General features: G+C 42.1%; 1 protein-coding gene across 2 annotated transcripts in view; it reads right to left on the bottom strand.

The window, feature by feature from the left end:
• BCL2L13 (BCL2 like 13) overlaps positions 1 to 17,060 on the bottom strand; it is a 138,933-nt gene that overhangs the window by 83,220 nt on the left and 38,653 nt on the right. For both annotated transcript variants that reach the window (XM_068277268.1, XM_068277269.1), the window contains exon 3: positions 4,513 to 4,623. In XM_068277268.1, the coding sequence (XP_068133369.1) occupies positions 4,513 to 4,623 (111 nt within the window). The remainder of the gene's footprint in view (positions 1 to 4,512; positions 4,624 to 17,060) is intronic.

Genomic DNA, 17,060 nt, shown 5'->3' with positions numbered 1-17,060 from the left:
GAAATAACACTTATGCTCAAACCTAGAATCCAGAACAGTGGGGTGTAAGCTGCAGAGTCCCCCTACCTAACTGCACCAGTTATCAGTTGCATAGAGTAGGTGCCCCCATCACCTATTTTCCCAACCGCAACAGTGGATATTAACTTGAAGATTTCAGATCCTGTTGGATTTCCAAACCATTTAAAAGAATACTAATTTCAGTTGACCTCTCCTGCCCATGAACGCCCACCTTATCTGGCACAAAATTCCTCACTTCCCATTCCACGATACCCACCAACACCAACAAAAAAACAGCAAACAAAAAAAAAAAAAAAAAAACAGCAAAATGTTAAACAGAGATCGGTTACCAGTGTACACGTGCAAAGTAATAGAAATAAATAGTTGTCCTTTTGATAGCCCATTTTCCCTCAGTAGCTGGTGAGAAAACCAATACTGCTACATCTTCAGAGTTTAGATGTTAAATACTGTAAATTCTACTTTCCCTGTCACCTAAAGGCCAGCAGAGCTACAAACTAACATCCACCGGAACCATTGTCAGCTGGGTATTAGCACCTAGTGACCACTAGGGATAGTCAATGAGATGCAAATCCTTCCAGTTTAATTACACCGAAGTTCAATTACTAGGTTGAACCCAGCAAAGTTGAACCAGGACTGCCACCTGGAGTCCGGGAAGGAATTTTTTCCCCTTGAAGTTCAATTGGCCCAAGCTTTGTATGGCTAGTTACACACCATGCGTTTTCCCGCTCGATCCGCGGATTGATCGGGATCGATTCGATTTATGTTAAGTATGCAAAATCAAAGGCAGGATCGATCGAAAACCAAATAGAGTACGTCGGAAATAATCGAATCGATCCCGATCGACCCGCGGATCGAGCGGGAAACCGCATGGTGTGTACCCAGCATAAGAGTTTTTAATTTTCCCCCTGGATCAACTAGGATATGTGAGGGTACAAGACAGAAAGGTACCTAATGTTTACTTATGTATTTTTTATTTTTATTATACTGGTTGGACAACTATGTAACTATGTAATGCAAATTTATGCAGCTTAAAAATGGACCATTGAATGTCCCAATGGTCAAAGCTGCATTTGCATAATCAACTCCATTATTTTCACCTTATTGACCATCCCTAGTCACCACTAGGAATCATGGGAAGTACAGTACAGTCCAGTCCTAATAAGCATTTGGTGGCAATATCAATTCCTCCCAGCAGCACTATAATGGTTCTAAGAATTGCATCTTTAGGATAATCAAAAATATTTTAAAAAGGCATCTACAATTTTTTTTTTTAAGGTGGTGTGCATGATCAGGGCAAAATCAAGATCATTATGATTATATCTTCACAATTTCAAACTTACATAAACATTTGTCCGAAATTGGGCTATAAGCTAATCTAAAACTGTATAGTCCAAAAGAGTAGCACTAACGATGGTCAATGTGAGGTTAATAATTTCAAGATTTAAGTTTTATGCTTATATTATGCAGTTCGGAACTGGACCAACTAAAAAAAAAAACGGACCCAAACTCTTGCACAGGGCAATGAAAAGTCATCATTACACATACAGTTGCTGTAGAAATGCACTGCTCCGTTTGCTGGGTTTATTTAGTCAGATCAAAGTGTTTAATTCTTAGCAGCTGTGAACTGACTACTGTAGTACCTCTGCCCCTGTGGCCCTCCTAGAGTAAACACTGAGGCTTAACCCTTTAAGTTAAAGCTTAATTACAATTTACAGAAATTCTAAGGAAAAAAAAAAAGGTTTCTGTAAAGGTTATGCTGTGGCTAATCTTTTAGAGCAGAGGAGAGTTTAGTTTCCCTTAAAAATGTAGTAGTGGATGATTTCTAATGGGCTAATAACACACTGTACTATCTCTAGCTCAGGTATGTCAAACCGGTCCTACGAGGGCCGAGATCCTCACACATTTTTGATACAGCTCAAATGAATTGATGGGTCTGAATCAGGAAAGGTGTGGTCCATCAGGTAGAACACATTCCTTGCTTTCTCAGTCCATCCTAAACACTGGCATGGATCTGGCTCTCCAGGCCTGGAGTTCGACACGTGCTCTAGCTAATACTAACCCACCTCTCTACCCCATTCTTTCTAACTCTCAGTATACAAATACTAACCTATCTTCATGCAGAGATAAAAAGCTGTGAATATCATTGCTTTATGACCCAAATCAATTACGTACGAGTTCCAACAGGAGCAATATTTGACACTAGCAAATTAATGCAGCATAAACGCAGTCTACCACACTAATATAGATTATTATTATTATTATTATTTAGTATTTATATAGCGCCGACATATTACGCAGCGCTGTACAATGTATATATATATATATATATCTTGTCACTAACTGTCCCTCAAAGGAGCTCACAATCTAATCCCTACCATTGCCATATGTCTATATTATGTAGTGTAAGTACTGTAGTCTAGGGCCAATTTTTAGGGGGAGCCAATTAACTTATCCGTATGTTTTTTGGAATGTGGGAGGAAACCGGAGTGCCCGGAGTAAACCCACGCAGACACGGAGAGAACATACAAACTCTTTGCAGATAGTGCCCTGGCTGGGATTCGAACCAGGGACCCAGCGCTGCAAGGCGAGAGCGCTAACCACTACGCCACCGTGCTGCCCAAGATAGATCAGGAGTATAGCCTGATGCACAACACAGGTTGATCATGAATGGCAAGCAAGGCAAATAAAGTTAAACAAAAAAACAAACAATCTATGTCAGACTTAAAGGGTAACTGAAGTGAGAGATGTGGAGGCGGCCATATTTACTTTTAGGCTACTTACACACCAAGACGTTGCGTTAGGTGCTACGTTAAGGTCGCATAACGTGCACCTAACGCAAGGCCTGGTGCTCTTCGATGTGGACGTCGGAGTGAGCCGCGTTGTGCAGCTCACTCTGGCGTCCGTGATGCGTACTCTTGGACGCATGCGGCATCATGTGGTCCCGCCCGGCCAATCGCCGCACAGAGCGGCCGCACCAGGAAGTAAACACTGCACGTCACAACGTGCAGTGAATATTAATTAGCCATGTGCCTGGCCGCTCTCCGCTCCTCCCCAACATGACTGAGCATGTGCAAACAGTCTAACGCGTCTTAAGCCGCTGTAACGCCGTAGCATGCTGCACTTTCGGCAGAACGTGCAGCGTTACATGTAACGCAACGTGGGCTGTGTGAACAGCCCACTTGTGTTACATTGCTGTGCGTTGGGGGAGCGTTACAGGCTGCACTAATGTGCGCCTGTAACGTCTTAGTGTGTAAGCAGCCTTAAGCAATACCAGTTGCCTGGCTATCCTGCTGATCCTCTGCCTCTAATACTTTTAGCCATAGCCCCTGAACAAGCATGCAGCAGATCAGGCGTTTGACATTATTGTCAGATCTGACAAGATTAGCTGCATGCTTGTTTCTGGTGTGATTCAGACACTATTGTAGCCAAATAGATCAGCAGGACAGCTGGGCAACTGGTATTGTTTAAAAGGAGATAAATATGGCAGCCACCATATCACTCACTTCAGTTCAGTTCCCGTTTAACCAATACACAAAAATAGAGTAAACTACATTTGGGGTATGCAAAGAACCCAATTAAGTGTAACCACATTAAAATGGATGAAAATTCACCAAGAGGAAACAAAAAAAAAAAAAAAAAAGTGTACTAGTAAGTGGGAAATTGTCTTGGAGCCTTATATTTGGAAGGGGAGAATTCTGCCAAACTGACCAGATGCTATCAAGTTTAGGGAAAAAGGGTAAACTTCGGGTTTATATTTAGACAACACTATCAGGTTAGAAGAGATCTATACTGGACACTCAGGACCTAACACAGAGAATCCAAAGATTTCAAGCGATTATTAGAACAGTAAAATATAAACTACCGGTATGCAGATATATCCATGGCATTGAATAACATGACACCTAGAAACTGTAAGCTTAACAAGATACTGACCAACTGACCATCTGGACCACACAATTTTCCTCGTTTTTGTTATTTCAATTGTGGTTTATGATTTAAAGGTCCACAATGTTATGCGCTACCTCAATAGCCTCTACATAAGCGCAAACACACTTCTACTGCCATACTGAAATTCTACAGATATAAAACACTGATGTAAGAGTTTTGTAATATAACCCATTTGAACCCATACAAATAAAGGGATCGCATAACTTATTACCTGCCCTACGAATTGACTGGTAATATGCTTCCTCAAATTATTGCAGTTAAATACATACTACAGATATAGAAACAAAAAGTGTGTTATCTATTTACAATGTATTATTTCTCATAGAAAGGACCAGATATGTATATTGCTGTACGTATGTTATCAACTAAAACACTTTCAATTAAAAAAAAAAAAAAAAAAGTATCTATGCCTTCATGGCCCAAATTACAGAAGAAATCTGATGGAAAGTTTGTGAAATGAACGTGATGCTATTGTATTTTTGGAGGGTTTTTTTTCGCACCTCCTTAATATGTAGGTGAAGGAGTATCACAGTTGTGGATACAAACCTGCAGATATCTCTTCCTCCAATTTCTTAAGCTCCTCCTCTATCTCCACTTTTATCTTGTCCAGATTTTCTGAGAACAAGGCTGAAGGGGCTGCAGCCGGCTGATGGACCCCTAGAATGCGAAAAATACTTTAGTGAAGATACAGGAAATTGCCTTGAATACATAGAACAGTTTATATCAGTGTTTCTCAAAACTGTCCTCGTGACTCCCCAACAGTGCATGTTTTGCAGACAACACCACCTATGCACAGGTGGGGTAATTAGTTTCTCAGCTAGATGGAATCCATGGAACTGAAACACTAGTTACCCCACCTGTGCATAGGTGAGGTTGCCTGCAAAACATGCGCCGTTGGGAGTCACAAAGACAGTTTTGAGAAACACTGGTTTACATAACTTAGCCTATAACGAGAACCACACAGTGCACGACCGTAAACAATACACTTCCAAAACATTTGCTCCAAGTTATATGTAGCGCTACTAAGACATCTTGGATTTTGCCACCCAAAAAGATCATTAGTGATACACTTAGGTGTAAAAATAGCATATGTCCCCTGACATCAAAATCTCATTGGTAATGTATCAAGTTGGTTCACCAATGACCAACCTCTTGTTTTGCAGCAACTTCCATTGAAGTCTCCACAGTGGGGAAACTCCTGATGGTTTTCTCTTTCCTAAGAACAGAAAAGGTTATCCAGCAGCATGTCAATACACAAAACATTCCTCAACAGAGTTCTTCCCAGAATTTTTTTCCAGTTGGTTGGCATGAAATAGTAGCCGTGTGGCATGAAAAAGTAGCAGAGTGGGGCTATACGAGGGAATGCAGGGCCGATGCTTCTGTGCACAACTCTGCTTACAGCCTAGGAGGAGGTGAGCCGATGACAGCTGTGTGCTCATCAAAACTAGCCGGGTGCAGCACCGTGCTAAAAGAGCCTGGGGAGAACACTGCTCAACTATTGACTCTAATTATCATAACTGTTTCATGTGATAGAAATTAATTGCGTGTGCATCTTAAAAAAAAAAAATTGAAGTGGGGCTAGAGCTGCACTACACTATTCTTCTCTCACAGTGTAGAACTACATATACATTTAGGACAATGGTCACCTGAACTGATGTTTTATGATCACTTTAGGTGATTGTTTTCCCCCAATCAATAGACCAATGTGCTGGTGAACTTTCTGCCAAGCTACTTGTTCTGTTCTATGGAGAGAAAAGAGGATAAACCAGATGGTGTCCCACCACAGATTGCTGCAGGAAAAACAGAAATGATCTGCTGAGCAAAATCTAAAAGTGGATTGCTGTAGGTAACGCAACAAACTATGGGAGCAATCCATATCTGCTCTAGATTTTCACACAACAGGACGATTTCAGTCAACAAATATAGTGTCTACACATTCTGCTTTGGCTGACTGAAAGAAGTAGACCGACTGTCTCAGCGGCCACTCAAGAAGAAAAATTATTAGAAATATTAAATTGCAATTGTCATATCTTTTGAACATCCAGTCCAATGACAATTACAGTCATAATAACATTGCCACAAATATGGATTGATTATAGATTTCCACAGATATAGATGTCGCCATTATGCCTTGATCCTGGTTTCTGTCACCCTGTCAAATATTTGCTGCTTTATGTTGGTCATCGATTAAAAATCTTACTTGATTTGCTTCAATCCTGTGAAATTCTGGTATTTATGACTAAACATGTACCATTTTGTATTTTATATTGAAAATACTGGTAATATACACCTCGCAAACCAAGGTTCCGCTGTACTTAAAATAAAAATTGCTTTTTATAAATAAATTCCCATGGTGTTCCTGGTTATTTGCAATGCAAACAGTCTTTATTCTTCATCCCACTTCACATATTAATTTACAGCCAACAAAATTCCCAAATTTGTCATCAGTACTAGGTGTACTGTTTGGAGTACTGTTGCTATGAGACTGTACAGAAACTACCATTTTGCTTCCGGGAATTTTAGCTGAACATAAAAGCAGCCATCATCTGAATGAACATCAACATCTGAATGAATCCACCAGCTGACAGTAAACTCTTACCCTGTCTGCCAGAACAGATGGCCAAAGTGCAATTATTCCAACTTGCACTATGATTTTATGCATTTGTATGTGGCTTGGAACTGGGCCAACTCAGACTGGCATGACACACTTGATTGGCTCAATTCCAAACTGCATACCATTTACATGCAATTCCTAAACTGTATCTCATTGACTGTCGGTTTCTGCAACTAGTTTACAAGGAAGCCTGGAGAGCACATGCATCACTTTACGGATTTATACAGGTGTTTATCCGCATTTCAAACCAGGTACCTGAAAATTCTGTAGTCAATGAGCAACGGGGAATCTATTTTAAACTGTTCAAATGCAGCACACTTTGGATACTGTGTATGTTCTAAATTGTAACAACCAAAAAAGCTGCTTGTGTATACCAATAAACTGATAAAAAGATACACACAAAGATTCATACCACAAAGTGCTGGAGGTGGATTGCGTGGCTTCAAAACACACACACTGTTTAAATGCATCAGCATAAAGCAGGCCAATGAAGCACTCTGGAATGAAGCACTAAGCAAAAGCACTAAGAGCATTAAGCATTAAAAGTAAGCAAGCTGAAATACGATTTGCCACCAATGCCTAAGTTGAGCCAAAGTATTGAGTTTCCAGTCACATAGATGAAGTGTAACAACTTTGTCAGTTTAACACCATCCATAAAGTTGAACAATGCAGAGCCATATAGTGTATGACTGTGCAGAATTCAGGGCCCCTCATAGCTCAGATACAGGAACAGCAGCTCAGCGATAGATTAGTCAGGCCTGGCATTCAGTTCCCCCACTACCCTTAGGAATCTAATTTCAACCGACAGCCTGTCAGACGGAATCAGAAATCAAGCGGAAAACAGCAGAAGAAAAGAAGCGGTGGCTGCCCTGTGCACAGACAATCCTTAGTTACTGTCCAGAAGCAAAGCTAAAGCGTTCACAATAGAGGCCGGCATTGCTGGGTGGGGGTGGGGCAGCAATTTACACAACTCCAATTTAAACAGTAACATAGCAGAGAAGCCCCCATAAAGGCAAACTAAGCAAATGTTAATTTTAATATGCTGCCAAGCCATACTCTGGTAATAGTCTTTCACAAAAGGGCTGTATATTCTCTCATATGAAGATCTGTACATTCTCCTCCCTTTGAAGCTGTGTAAACACTTGCAACTGCAGTAGTTGGAACAAGAGTGATCCCAACGCAGTTAACGACGGGCAAACGATGTCAGTGCACATTTAAATTCAGTGACAGCACAACAATGGGCTCTCGATTGGATCATTAGTGGAATTGAGAAATTTGCAATAGGTGAGTATTTTGAATGGATCAATCGCTTGCTATTGTGCAGTACAAACATTTAAAGAGACACTAAAGCGGAAAAAAATTATGATATAATGAATTGGTTGAGTAGTACAGCTAAGAAATAAAACATTAGAAGCAGAGACATAAGACCAATATTTTTTACAGTACAGAAAGAGTTAAGAAACTCCAGTTATCTATGCAAAAGTGCCACTGAGCTCCACAACTTTCAAAGTAGCAGAGAGCTCTGTCTTCTGAAGCTTTTTATCACAAGTCTCTCTAACTATTGTTTTTTTTCCTTCAGAGGACAGTTCAAAAGTTCACTAGCCTGCTCTGTAAAATCATTTAGAATGCTGAGTAATGTGTAAACTGCAAATATTAGAGAATGATGCAATGTTATTAAAAAAAAACAACAAAAAAAAAAAAAACCCTAGTGATTTGCGAAAGTATTCAGCCCCCTTGAAGTTTTCCACATTTTGTCATATTACTGCCACAAACAAGAATCAATTTAATTGGAATTCCACGTAAAAGACCAATACAAAGTGGTGTACACGTGAGAAGTGGAACGAAAACCATACATGATTCCAAACATTAAAAAAACAAAAAAACTGCAGAGTGGGGTGTGCGTAATAATTCAGCCCCGAGTCAATACTTTGTAGAACCACCTTTTGCTGCAATTACAGCTGCCAGGCTTTTAGGGCAGAGTTCCCCAACCCTGTCAAGGCCCACTAAGGGCTCGTTTCCACTGTTGCGGTGCAGAATCGCCTGGATTCCACCTCGGACGAAATCGCATGCGGATGCATTTCTGAATGCGGTTTTCCTCGCGATTTCGCATGGCTAAGAAGCAGGCGAATTTAACCATGTCACTGCCTGTGTAAATTTCCATAACATTACATGCGAAATCGCACATGAAATCGCGGGGAAAACCGCATAACAAAGCCGCATGCGATTTCCCTATTAAAAGCATTGCGAACGATTCACCCGCATTCCAGCCGCACGCGAAATCTGACGGCTCTGCCGTGCAGATTTCCCCCGCACACCAAAACGCACCCGCACGACACACAAGTGGAAACAATCCCATCCACTTGTATTGCCTATGCGAATCCGCATGCGGGATTCGCTATAGTGGAAACGAGCCCTCATAGTGCATGTTTTGCAGGAAACCACAACCATGCACAGATGAGGTAATTAGTGCCTCAGCAGAGCTAATTAACTTCCTCTCTGGATTTCCACAAAACATGCTTTGTTAGTGGGCCTTGAGGACAGGGTTGGGGGAACACTGTTTTAGGGTATGTCTCTACCAGCTTTGCACATCTAGAGACTGAAATCCTTGCCCATTCTTCTTTGCAAAACAGCTCCAACTCAGTCAGATTAGATGGACAGCATTTGTGAACAGCAGTTTTCAGATCTTGCCACAGATTCTCGATTGGATTTAGATCTGGACTTTGACTGGGCCATTTTAACACATGGATAGGTTTTGTTTTAAACCATTCCATTGTTGCCCTGGCTTTATGTTTAGGGTTGTTGTCCTGCTGGAAGGTAAAACCCCGCCCCAGTCTCAAGTCTTTTGCAGACTCCAAGAGGTTTTTTTTTCCAAGTTTGCCCTGTATTTGGCTCCATCCATCTTCCCATTAACTCTGACCAGGTTCCCTGTCCCTGCTGAAGAGAAGCACCCCCAGAGCATGATGCTGCCACCACTATATTTGACAGTGGGGATGGTGTGTTCAGAGTGATGTGCAGTGTTAGTTTTGCACCACACATAGCGTTTGGAATTTTGGCTAAAAAGTTCAATTTTGGTCTCATCTGACCAGAGCACCTTCTTCCACGTTTGCTGTGTCCCCCACATGGCTTGTGGCAAACTGCAAATGTGACTTCTTATGCTTTTCTGTTAACAATGGCTTTCTTCTTGCCACTCTTCCATAAAGGCCAACTTTGCGCAGTGCACGACTAATAGTTGTCCTATGGACAGAGTCTCCCACCTGAGCTGTAGATCTCTGCAGCTTGTCCAGAGTCACCATGGGCCTTTTGACTGCATTTCTGATCAGTGCTCTCCTTGTTCGGCCTGTGGAGTTTAGGTGGACGGCCTATTTAGTCATTAGCACTCATCAACCAATGTCTATGGGCAACTGCACTCAGACCAAAGAGGGCTGAATAATTACGCACACCCCACTTTGCAGTTATTTGTACAAAATGTTTGGAATCATGTACGAGTTTCGATCCACTTCTTACGTGTACACCACTTTGTATTGGTCTTTCACGTGGAATTCCAATAAAATGGATTCATGTTTGTTGCAGTAATATGACAAAATGTGGAAAAACTTCAAGGGAGTCGAATACCTTCACAAACCACTGTATATAACTGAAATTAAAAGTGAGAATATTTTCTTTGCTACTAATGTTCTAGTAATTATCCATACTACACAACCAAATTATTATATCAATTTTTTTTTTCGCTTCAGTGTCTAACAGTGATTATTGTCCAAACCTCTACATGAATTTTAACCGCTTTCTTTAACCATCGTTGGGACTTTTCTTTTTAAACCATTATCTATAGTCTGACCTGTTAATCATTTCCAATGACCACAGTTGCACATGTGGTTAAGGGCTGGGACCCACTTAACCCTAAGCCCCCCCCCCCTTAAGGAGCAGGCCAAGGACGGTTCCCACCCTAGTTAGGACCCTTAGCCGTCCTTGCTCAAATATACAACCCTCCGATGCAAAGCTGGCATTAAAGCTAATGTAGCTAATATTTATGTGAGAATGCCTCCATATCCTGCCTTTTTTGTGTGTGTCTCATTTTACCTGGCGCATCATGCCCCGGCTCGCCTTTCGCCCGAGTAGTGTCGGGCGCAGGGCTACTGAGGTTCCCATGGTAACTACCATTCCTGTGTACTAAGTGAGCGCTCATCCAGCAGCTCTGTACACAGCAGGACCCCCCCGCACACGGCCATCGGTCAGCGTGCAGCAGCGTCATAGATCATACCACCAGTGAGCCTAAAGCTGAATTATTGCAAATACCTCCTGTTTTAGAAAGGCAAAATTATAGTTAACATTAGTAAGAGATCCCTTATATACTCTCCTAGCGGTTCTGGTTTACCATGAGTCAGTTGGGTACTCTGCATCTATGCAAAAAGAGCTTGTGGAACAGCTTGTAGAATTTAGTATGGTTTCCTGAAAAGTAAGAAGGTTTTAGTGCAGAAAACCTTAAAAAGGTCATTACTTTGGTTTCTTTTTTGTGAAAGTAAAGTGTGGATTCTAAACAGCAAATATGACAGTCCGATTCAATCTTAAAAACGAACCCATTAAGCTGAAGAGAATGACTCCTTATCATGCTACTATTCTTATATTTATCGCTGCTGCTGCCGCCGCCGCACGCACTTTCACTTTACGTACCTGTATGCTCAAACAGTATTACTTGCTCAAACATGAAATCAGTATATTTTTGTGTACTCTTAAGTACTGTCTGCCCAGTATTGCCTCAGTAGGGTGAAAGAAGCTAGAGCTGAGTACCAAATGGAGTAGTACGAAACGCGAGTGCACAGCGCCTTAATAGCTAAAGAAAGGGAAACCTCTACAGAAAAGCCAGGCCTGCATTGTAGAGGTTAGGGAAGGGAATCCACAAAGGCCAATGAAAACAAAAACTGACAAAACTATTTGAAGTGATAACCTCATTGCCATCTGTGTTTAGTATCAAATTTCCAAGTAGTAATAAAGAGCAGGTAGAAAAGAATGACTTTGCAAATCGAGCTGGAACACCACATCAAACTACTATATAAGCCTCAAGATACAAATAATATGCATGCCAAGAATCAATGCTTCCATTAAAATCTCCTAAGATTAAGACAGAGCCCTCTGTACTTCATTGATCTTTTCCTGCAATATATTGAAGAGTGAGAAGGCAGACAAGAAACAATAAAGAGGTTGTGGGAAAGTATGGGAGGATACCAAGAGCAATTGCAATACTAGATATGACCAAATTATTTGTTAGACAATTCCCACACAAGATTATCCAATGAAGAACCAGCAAGGAAAGAAAAAAAGTATTTCAGACTATATCATTACTGACATAAGTATAAAGAAGGACTTTGATTTTCATGTGAAAAGAGGAGTGGAAATAAACTGAGATTGCCACCTATCATGTGGGGTGGGGGTAAGCATTTGAGAAAACAGAGAAGATGAAGCCTAAAAGTAATTAGTTTTCCTTCATGACCTTTTGGGATGTCCTATGACAGCTGACCCAAAGTTATGCTTATTAAAGATCTTTCCCAATACCATTACTAGCAAGTCCACCAAGGTTCTCCTTCTCGAATCCTTAAAGCTTGCCCTTAAATTATATGCTAACTTTTGGATTCAACCATTGGTCCCTGGAGTGGAAGACTGGATCAAGCTGGTAAATAGGACTCCCCCATACCATGAGGCAATATACCAATCAAGGGGTGTACATCATAGATTTGGTCCGAATGGAAAGAGTCCTCATACACTGACATAGCGTGCATATTTTCTATATAGAATGGTATAGGATTCAGTACAAAATTGTGCAGATGTCGCTAAAACTTTTCGCTGGAGACGGACTGGTTATGTTGAGGATTGAGGGTTTTATTAAGAGGTATGTAATGTTTTTTTTCTCCTGTCTTATCACTGCTGGATTATACTGTTAACATGTCAGAATCCTTTTTCCTCCCTGTATTGGTTTCTGATATCCAAAGCACAAACACACATTGATTAAGATTATACTTCTTTGCCATGCTATTGGATTGTTAATTGTGCTTTTAGTCTAACTTTATCCGCAGGGTTGTTATAACGTGTTAGTGTTTTGTTTAATTCTCAATAAACCTGATATGTTAAAAAGGGACACTTAAATCTGAAAGAAAAAAAAAAAAAAGTTTTACTCACCTGTGGCTGTGACTGGAAGTAAGGGTAGGTAGAGAGATTAGGTAGCTGCTGCAGGACAGAAGGGAGAGTAGGTAGGAAGATAAGGTAGTTGCAGCTGGTGGGGAGGTTAAGTAGTTGCAGATAGGGGAAAAAGTGTCAGGAGAGAGGGTAGGTAGAAGGATTAGGTATCTGCTGCAGGGCAGGAGGGAGTGTAAGTAGCTGAGTAGTAGGGAGAATGGGTAGCTGTTGCTGGGCGGGCTATATGGAAAGGTAGGTAGTAACAATTTGGATGGGAGGGACTGCACTGCAGTTAGGTAGCTGCACCTAGGTGGACTGTAGGGACGGTAGGTAGCTATGGCTGGACAGGCATATGTAGGGTAGGTAGCTGCAGTAGGCAGGAGGTAGGGTAAGTACATGCTGCTGGGTGGGCGAATGGCAGGGAGGGTAGGTACATGCTGTTGCTGGGAGGGCATACTAATGGTATGTAGGTGCAAGAGACGCATGCAGTAAGACTTTTTTTCAGTTACAGCTGTCAGGGAACATAATAAAACAGTGAATCACTCACTCCACAGTGAGAAGCTTTTGAAGTGGAAAAGGCAGGTCCTCTTCCTCTGAGCCAACTTTCCCAGAGCCACGACGTCATAAAGATCGTTAAGGGAGATACATGAATCCTCTCCACAGCAGTGTGCATGAAGGGGGCGGGGCAGACTGGACTACGTAGTTCAAGAAGCCAGAGCATCCCTGCTTCTGTTCCCTGCCAGCCGGAACTATGAGTTGTCGGAAAATGAATGCGCAGTGAGGAGGCAGGTGAAAATAGTCCTCTTTCACCTGCCTGCCTCTCTGCGCTGTACAAGATATGAGTTTTCCAGAGGTGAAGTAGTAAGGGGAAGCGATTTTGTTTAAACAAAAATAATAAAAAAAAAAAAGGAAAAAACAAATCTTTAATATAGCAGTGGTGGCAGGCAGCAGCGTGCGTGCCCACAGAGAGGGCTCAGAGTGCCACTTCCGGCACGCGTGCCATAGGTTAGCCACCACTGGACCAGACTATAGTTGCCTGGGGAAATTGGATTTTGAACAAACACAGGATTGCTTTGAAGTCTGCAAAGTGCGACAGGAAAAGCCTGGAAATTCGCATGACACAGCTAGCCCAGATGTGACAAGGGGCTCGGCAGACTGTGATGTCACAGTCTGGGAAATTGCGTTAGTTGTGGGACTTGTACCCTCAGGCCCCAAATGGGCCAATAAGAACCTGCACAGGTCCTTCACAACTTGTAGTCTTTGGAGATAGCACAACGCTAGGACTAACCTGGTTCCTGACCAGAAGTTGAGTCCTCCCGCAAACAACGTTCAGATCGATATGCTGGTAACGTTATCCCATTTTTATGCAAATATCCTTGTGTGTATCTTTGTAACTTTTATTGTTTTTGTAAATCTTTTGTATATATTATTTTCTGCATGGTTCCACTTTTTTCCTGGAATATTAAATCGTTATTTAATAAGTTTGACTTCTGCTGTACTAAACTAACACTCATAGCCTAGAAGAGACTGAAGTGTGACTGTGTATAAGTCCATGCCTGATTGTACGTTTGAGCAACACTACCGTATAAGATTGTAATTGCATTGTGTGTATGGGGCACTTCTGCGCTCGACAGCAAAGCGGGAAGTCTAACAGTATCGTTCGGAGCGACTGTTAGTAGTTTTGCTTCACTACAGTGTAAGATTGCAACTGTGTGTGTGTGCGTGGCGTTCTCGTATTCAGCCTAAAGTGCAAAGATGACCGAGTACGAAAACGCGGATTGCGTACTGAGCACTCGACAGCAGAGTGGACGTGTCTAGCAACAGCTAGTGGTGGCAGTGAGAAATGTTTGAGGGGTCCTAGCCTTGTTTTTAGCTTGAATAAGGCGGCTTCCCGCTTGGTCTGGTCAAACTCGCAGTCGGGAACCGTATACGCAGGCGTGCCGCGGGCTGGTTCCTGACACAGGAGACCAGGGTTCGAATCTCTGCATCTCCTGTTCAGTAAGCCAGCACCTATTCAGTAGGAGACCTTGGGCAAGACTCCCTAACACTGCCTATAGAGCGCGTCCTAATGACTGCAGCTCTGGCGCTTTGAGTCAGCCAGGAGAAAAGCGCAATATAAAGGTTTGTTTGTTTGTATGCTGCTATTGTGGACAGGAACATGAAGAAGCAGAGGCGTGGCCAGGCCTGTCGCTGAAAACGAAAGTAGCTGGTGGTGGGGGACAGGAGGCTCCAATCGAGACTACGAGGGCACAGGATGGCTGCAGGGGGCTGGTAGAAGCCCCAGGTGAATAAAACAGATTTTTTTTTCAGACTTAAAAACGTCCCTTTAAGCACACACAATAAAAAAAGTAATTAAAAGTAAAGTTAAATCCTCTTCTGTAGGAAAAAGTAAATCCTATGCTAAAAAATAAATAAATATCTATCTGTGAAAAGTTGAATTTCGCAGCATCATGAGGTGAGAGCGGGGATTTAGAAAACAACCGGGAAACATATTAAGGGACGTGGCTCATAGCTACAAGAAGTCTGCAGGAAACAAGAGTAAATATAAGATTAAAATATCTGGAGCGATGAGATTTAAGGAGCAATACAACCACCGCTCAGGTGGTTTCGTTAGTTTGTGCCCCCAGGATTAAATAATTTGTTCTCATGCCTGAAAACCCACTAGGCTAGCTAGTACAAATGCCCGGCACCCTCCGATTCCCGCCGCTACCCGGTTTATACATTACCCATCCTGGATCCAGCGATCGGCGCAGCCTCCCCGCACAGCTCCGGTCTTCACTATGGGGAGGATTGCACATGACGTGAGGTGCAGACCCGATCCTCCCCATAGTGAACATAAGGTGGGGGGGGGGGGGGAAGGTGCAAGGCGATCAGGGGGTGCCGGACACCTTTACTAGCTAGCCTAGTGCTAGCTAAAGCTTTTACTGCCATGAGAACAAATTAATTCTGGTGGCCTCCTGAGCAGAGCAAACGGTATGTCCGACACAGTGTCGGGCATACCGCTATTGAGGTTAAAGAAAAAGGATAAGTGAAAGGTACAGTGATGCGAAGAACTATTTGTCCCCTTCCCGATTTCTTATTCTTTTGCATGTTTGTCACACTTAAAATGTTTCTGCTCATCAAAAACCGTTAACTATTAGTCAAAGATAACATAATTGAACACAAAATGCAGTTTTAAATGATGTTTTTTATTTTGTGAGAAAAAAAAAAACAAAACCTACATGGCCCTGTGTGAAAAAGAAATTGCCCCCTGAACCTAATAACTGGTTGGGCCACCCTTAGCAGCAATAACTGCAATCAAGCGTTTGCGATAACTTGCAACGAGTCTTTTACAGCGCTCTGGAGGAATTTTGGCCCACTCATCTTTGCAGAATTGTTGTAATTCAGCTTTGAGGGTTTTCTAGCATGACCTGCCTTTTTAAGGTCATGCTACAACATCTCAATAGGATTCAGGTCAGGACTTTGACTAGGCCACTCCAAAGTCTTCATTTATTTTTTCTTCAGCCATTCAGAGGTGGATTTGCTGGTGTGTTTTGGGTCATTGTCCTGCTGCAGCACCCAAGATCGCTTCAGCTTGAGTTGACGAACAGATGGCCGGCAAAGTGGTTTGCGCCTTGGATATCTGCCATGCAGACAGTTTTTGCCCAGTCTCTTTCTTATGGTGGAGTCGTGAACACTGACCTTAATTGAGGCAAGTGAGACCTGCAGTTCTTTAGATGTTGTCCTGGTGTCTTTTGTGGCCTCTCTGATGAGTTTTCTCTGCGCTCTTGGGGTAATTTTGGTTGGCCGGACACTCCTGGGAAGGTTCATCACTGTTCCATGTTTTTGCCATTTGTGCATAATGGCTCTCACTGTGGTTCGCTGGAGTCCCAAAGCTTTAGAAATGGCTTTATAACCTTTACCAGACTGATAGATCTCAATTACTTTTGTTCTCATTTGTTCCTGAATTTCTTTGGATCTTGGCATGATGTCTCGCTTTTGAGGTGCTTTTGGTCTACTTCTCTGTGTCAGATAGCTCCCATTTAAGTGATTTCTTGATTGAAACAGGTGTGGCAGTAATCAGGCCTGGGGGTGACTACAGTAATTGAACTCAGGTGTGATAAACCACAGTTAAGTTATTTTTTAACAAGGGCGCAATCACTTTTTCACACAGGGCCATGTAGATTTTGAGTTTTTTTTCTCACTAAATAATAAAAACCATCATTTAAAACTGCATTTTGTGTTCAATGTTATCTTTTAATAGTTAACGGTTTTTGATGAGCAGAAACATTTAAGTGTGACAAACATGCAAAAGAATAAGAAATCAGGAAGGGGG

This window comes from Hyperolius riggenbachi, chromosome 3 (assembly GCF_040937935.1).
Source record: "Hyperolius riggenbachi isolate aHypRig1 chromosome 3, aHypRig1.pri, whole genome shotgun sequence".
Classification (NCBI taxonomy): domain Eukaryota; kingdom Metazoa; phylum Chordata; class Amphibia; order Anura; family Hyperoliidae; genus Hyperolius; species Hyperolius riggenbachi.
The sequence above is the reverse complement of the archived record's forward strand: the minus strand, read 5'-3'. Positions and strand labels throughout refer to the sequence as shown.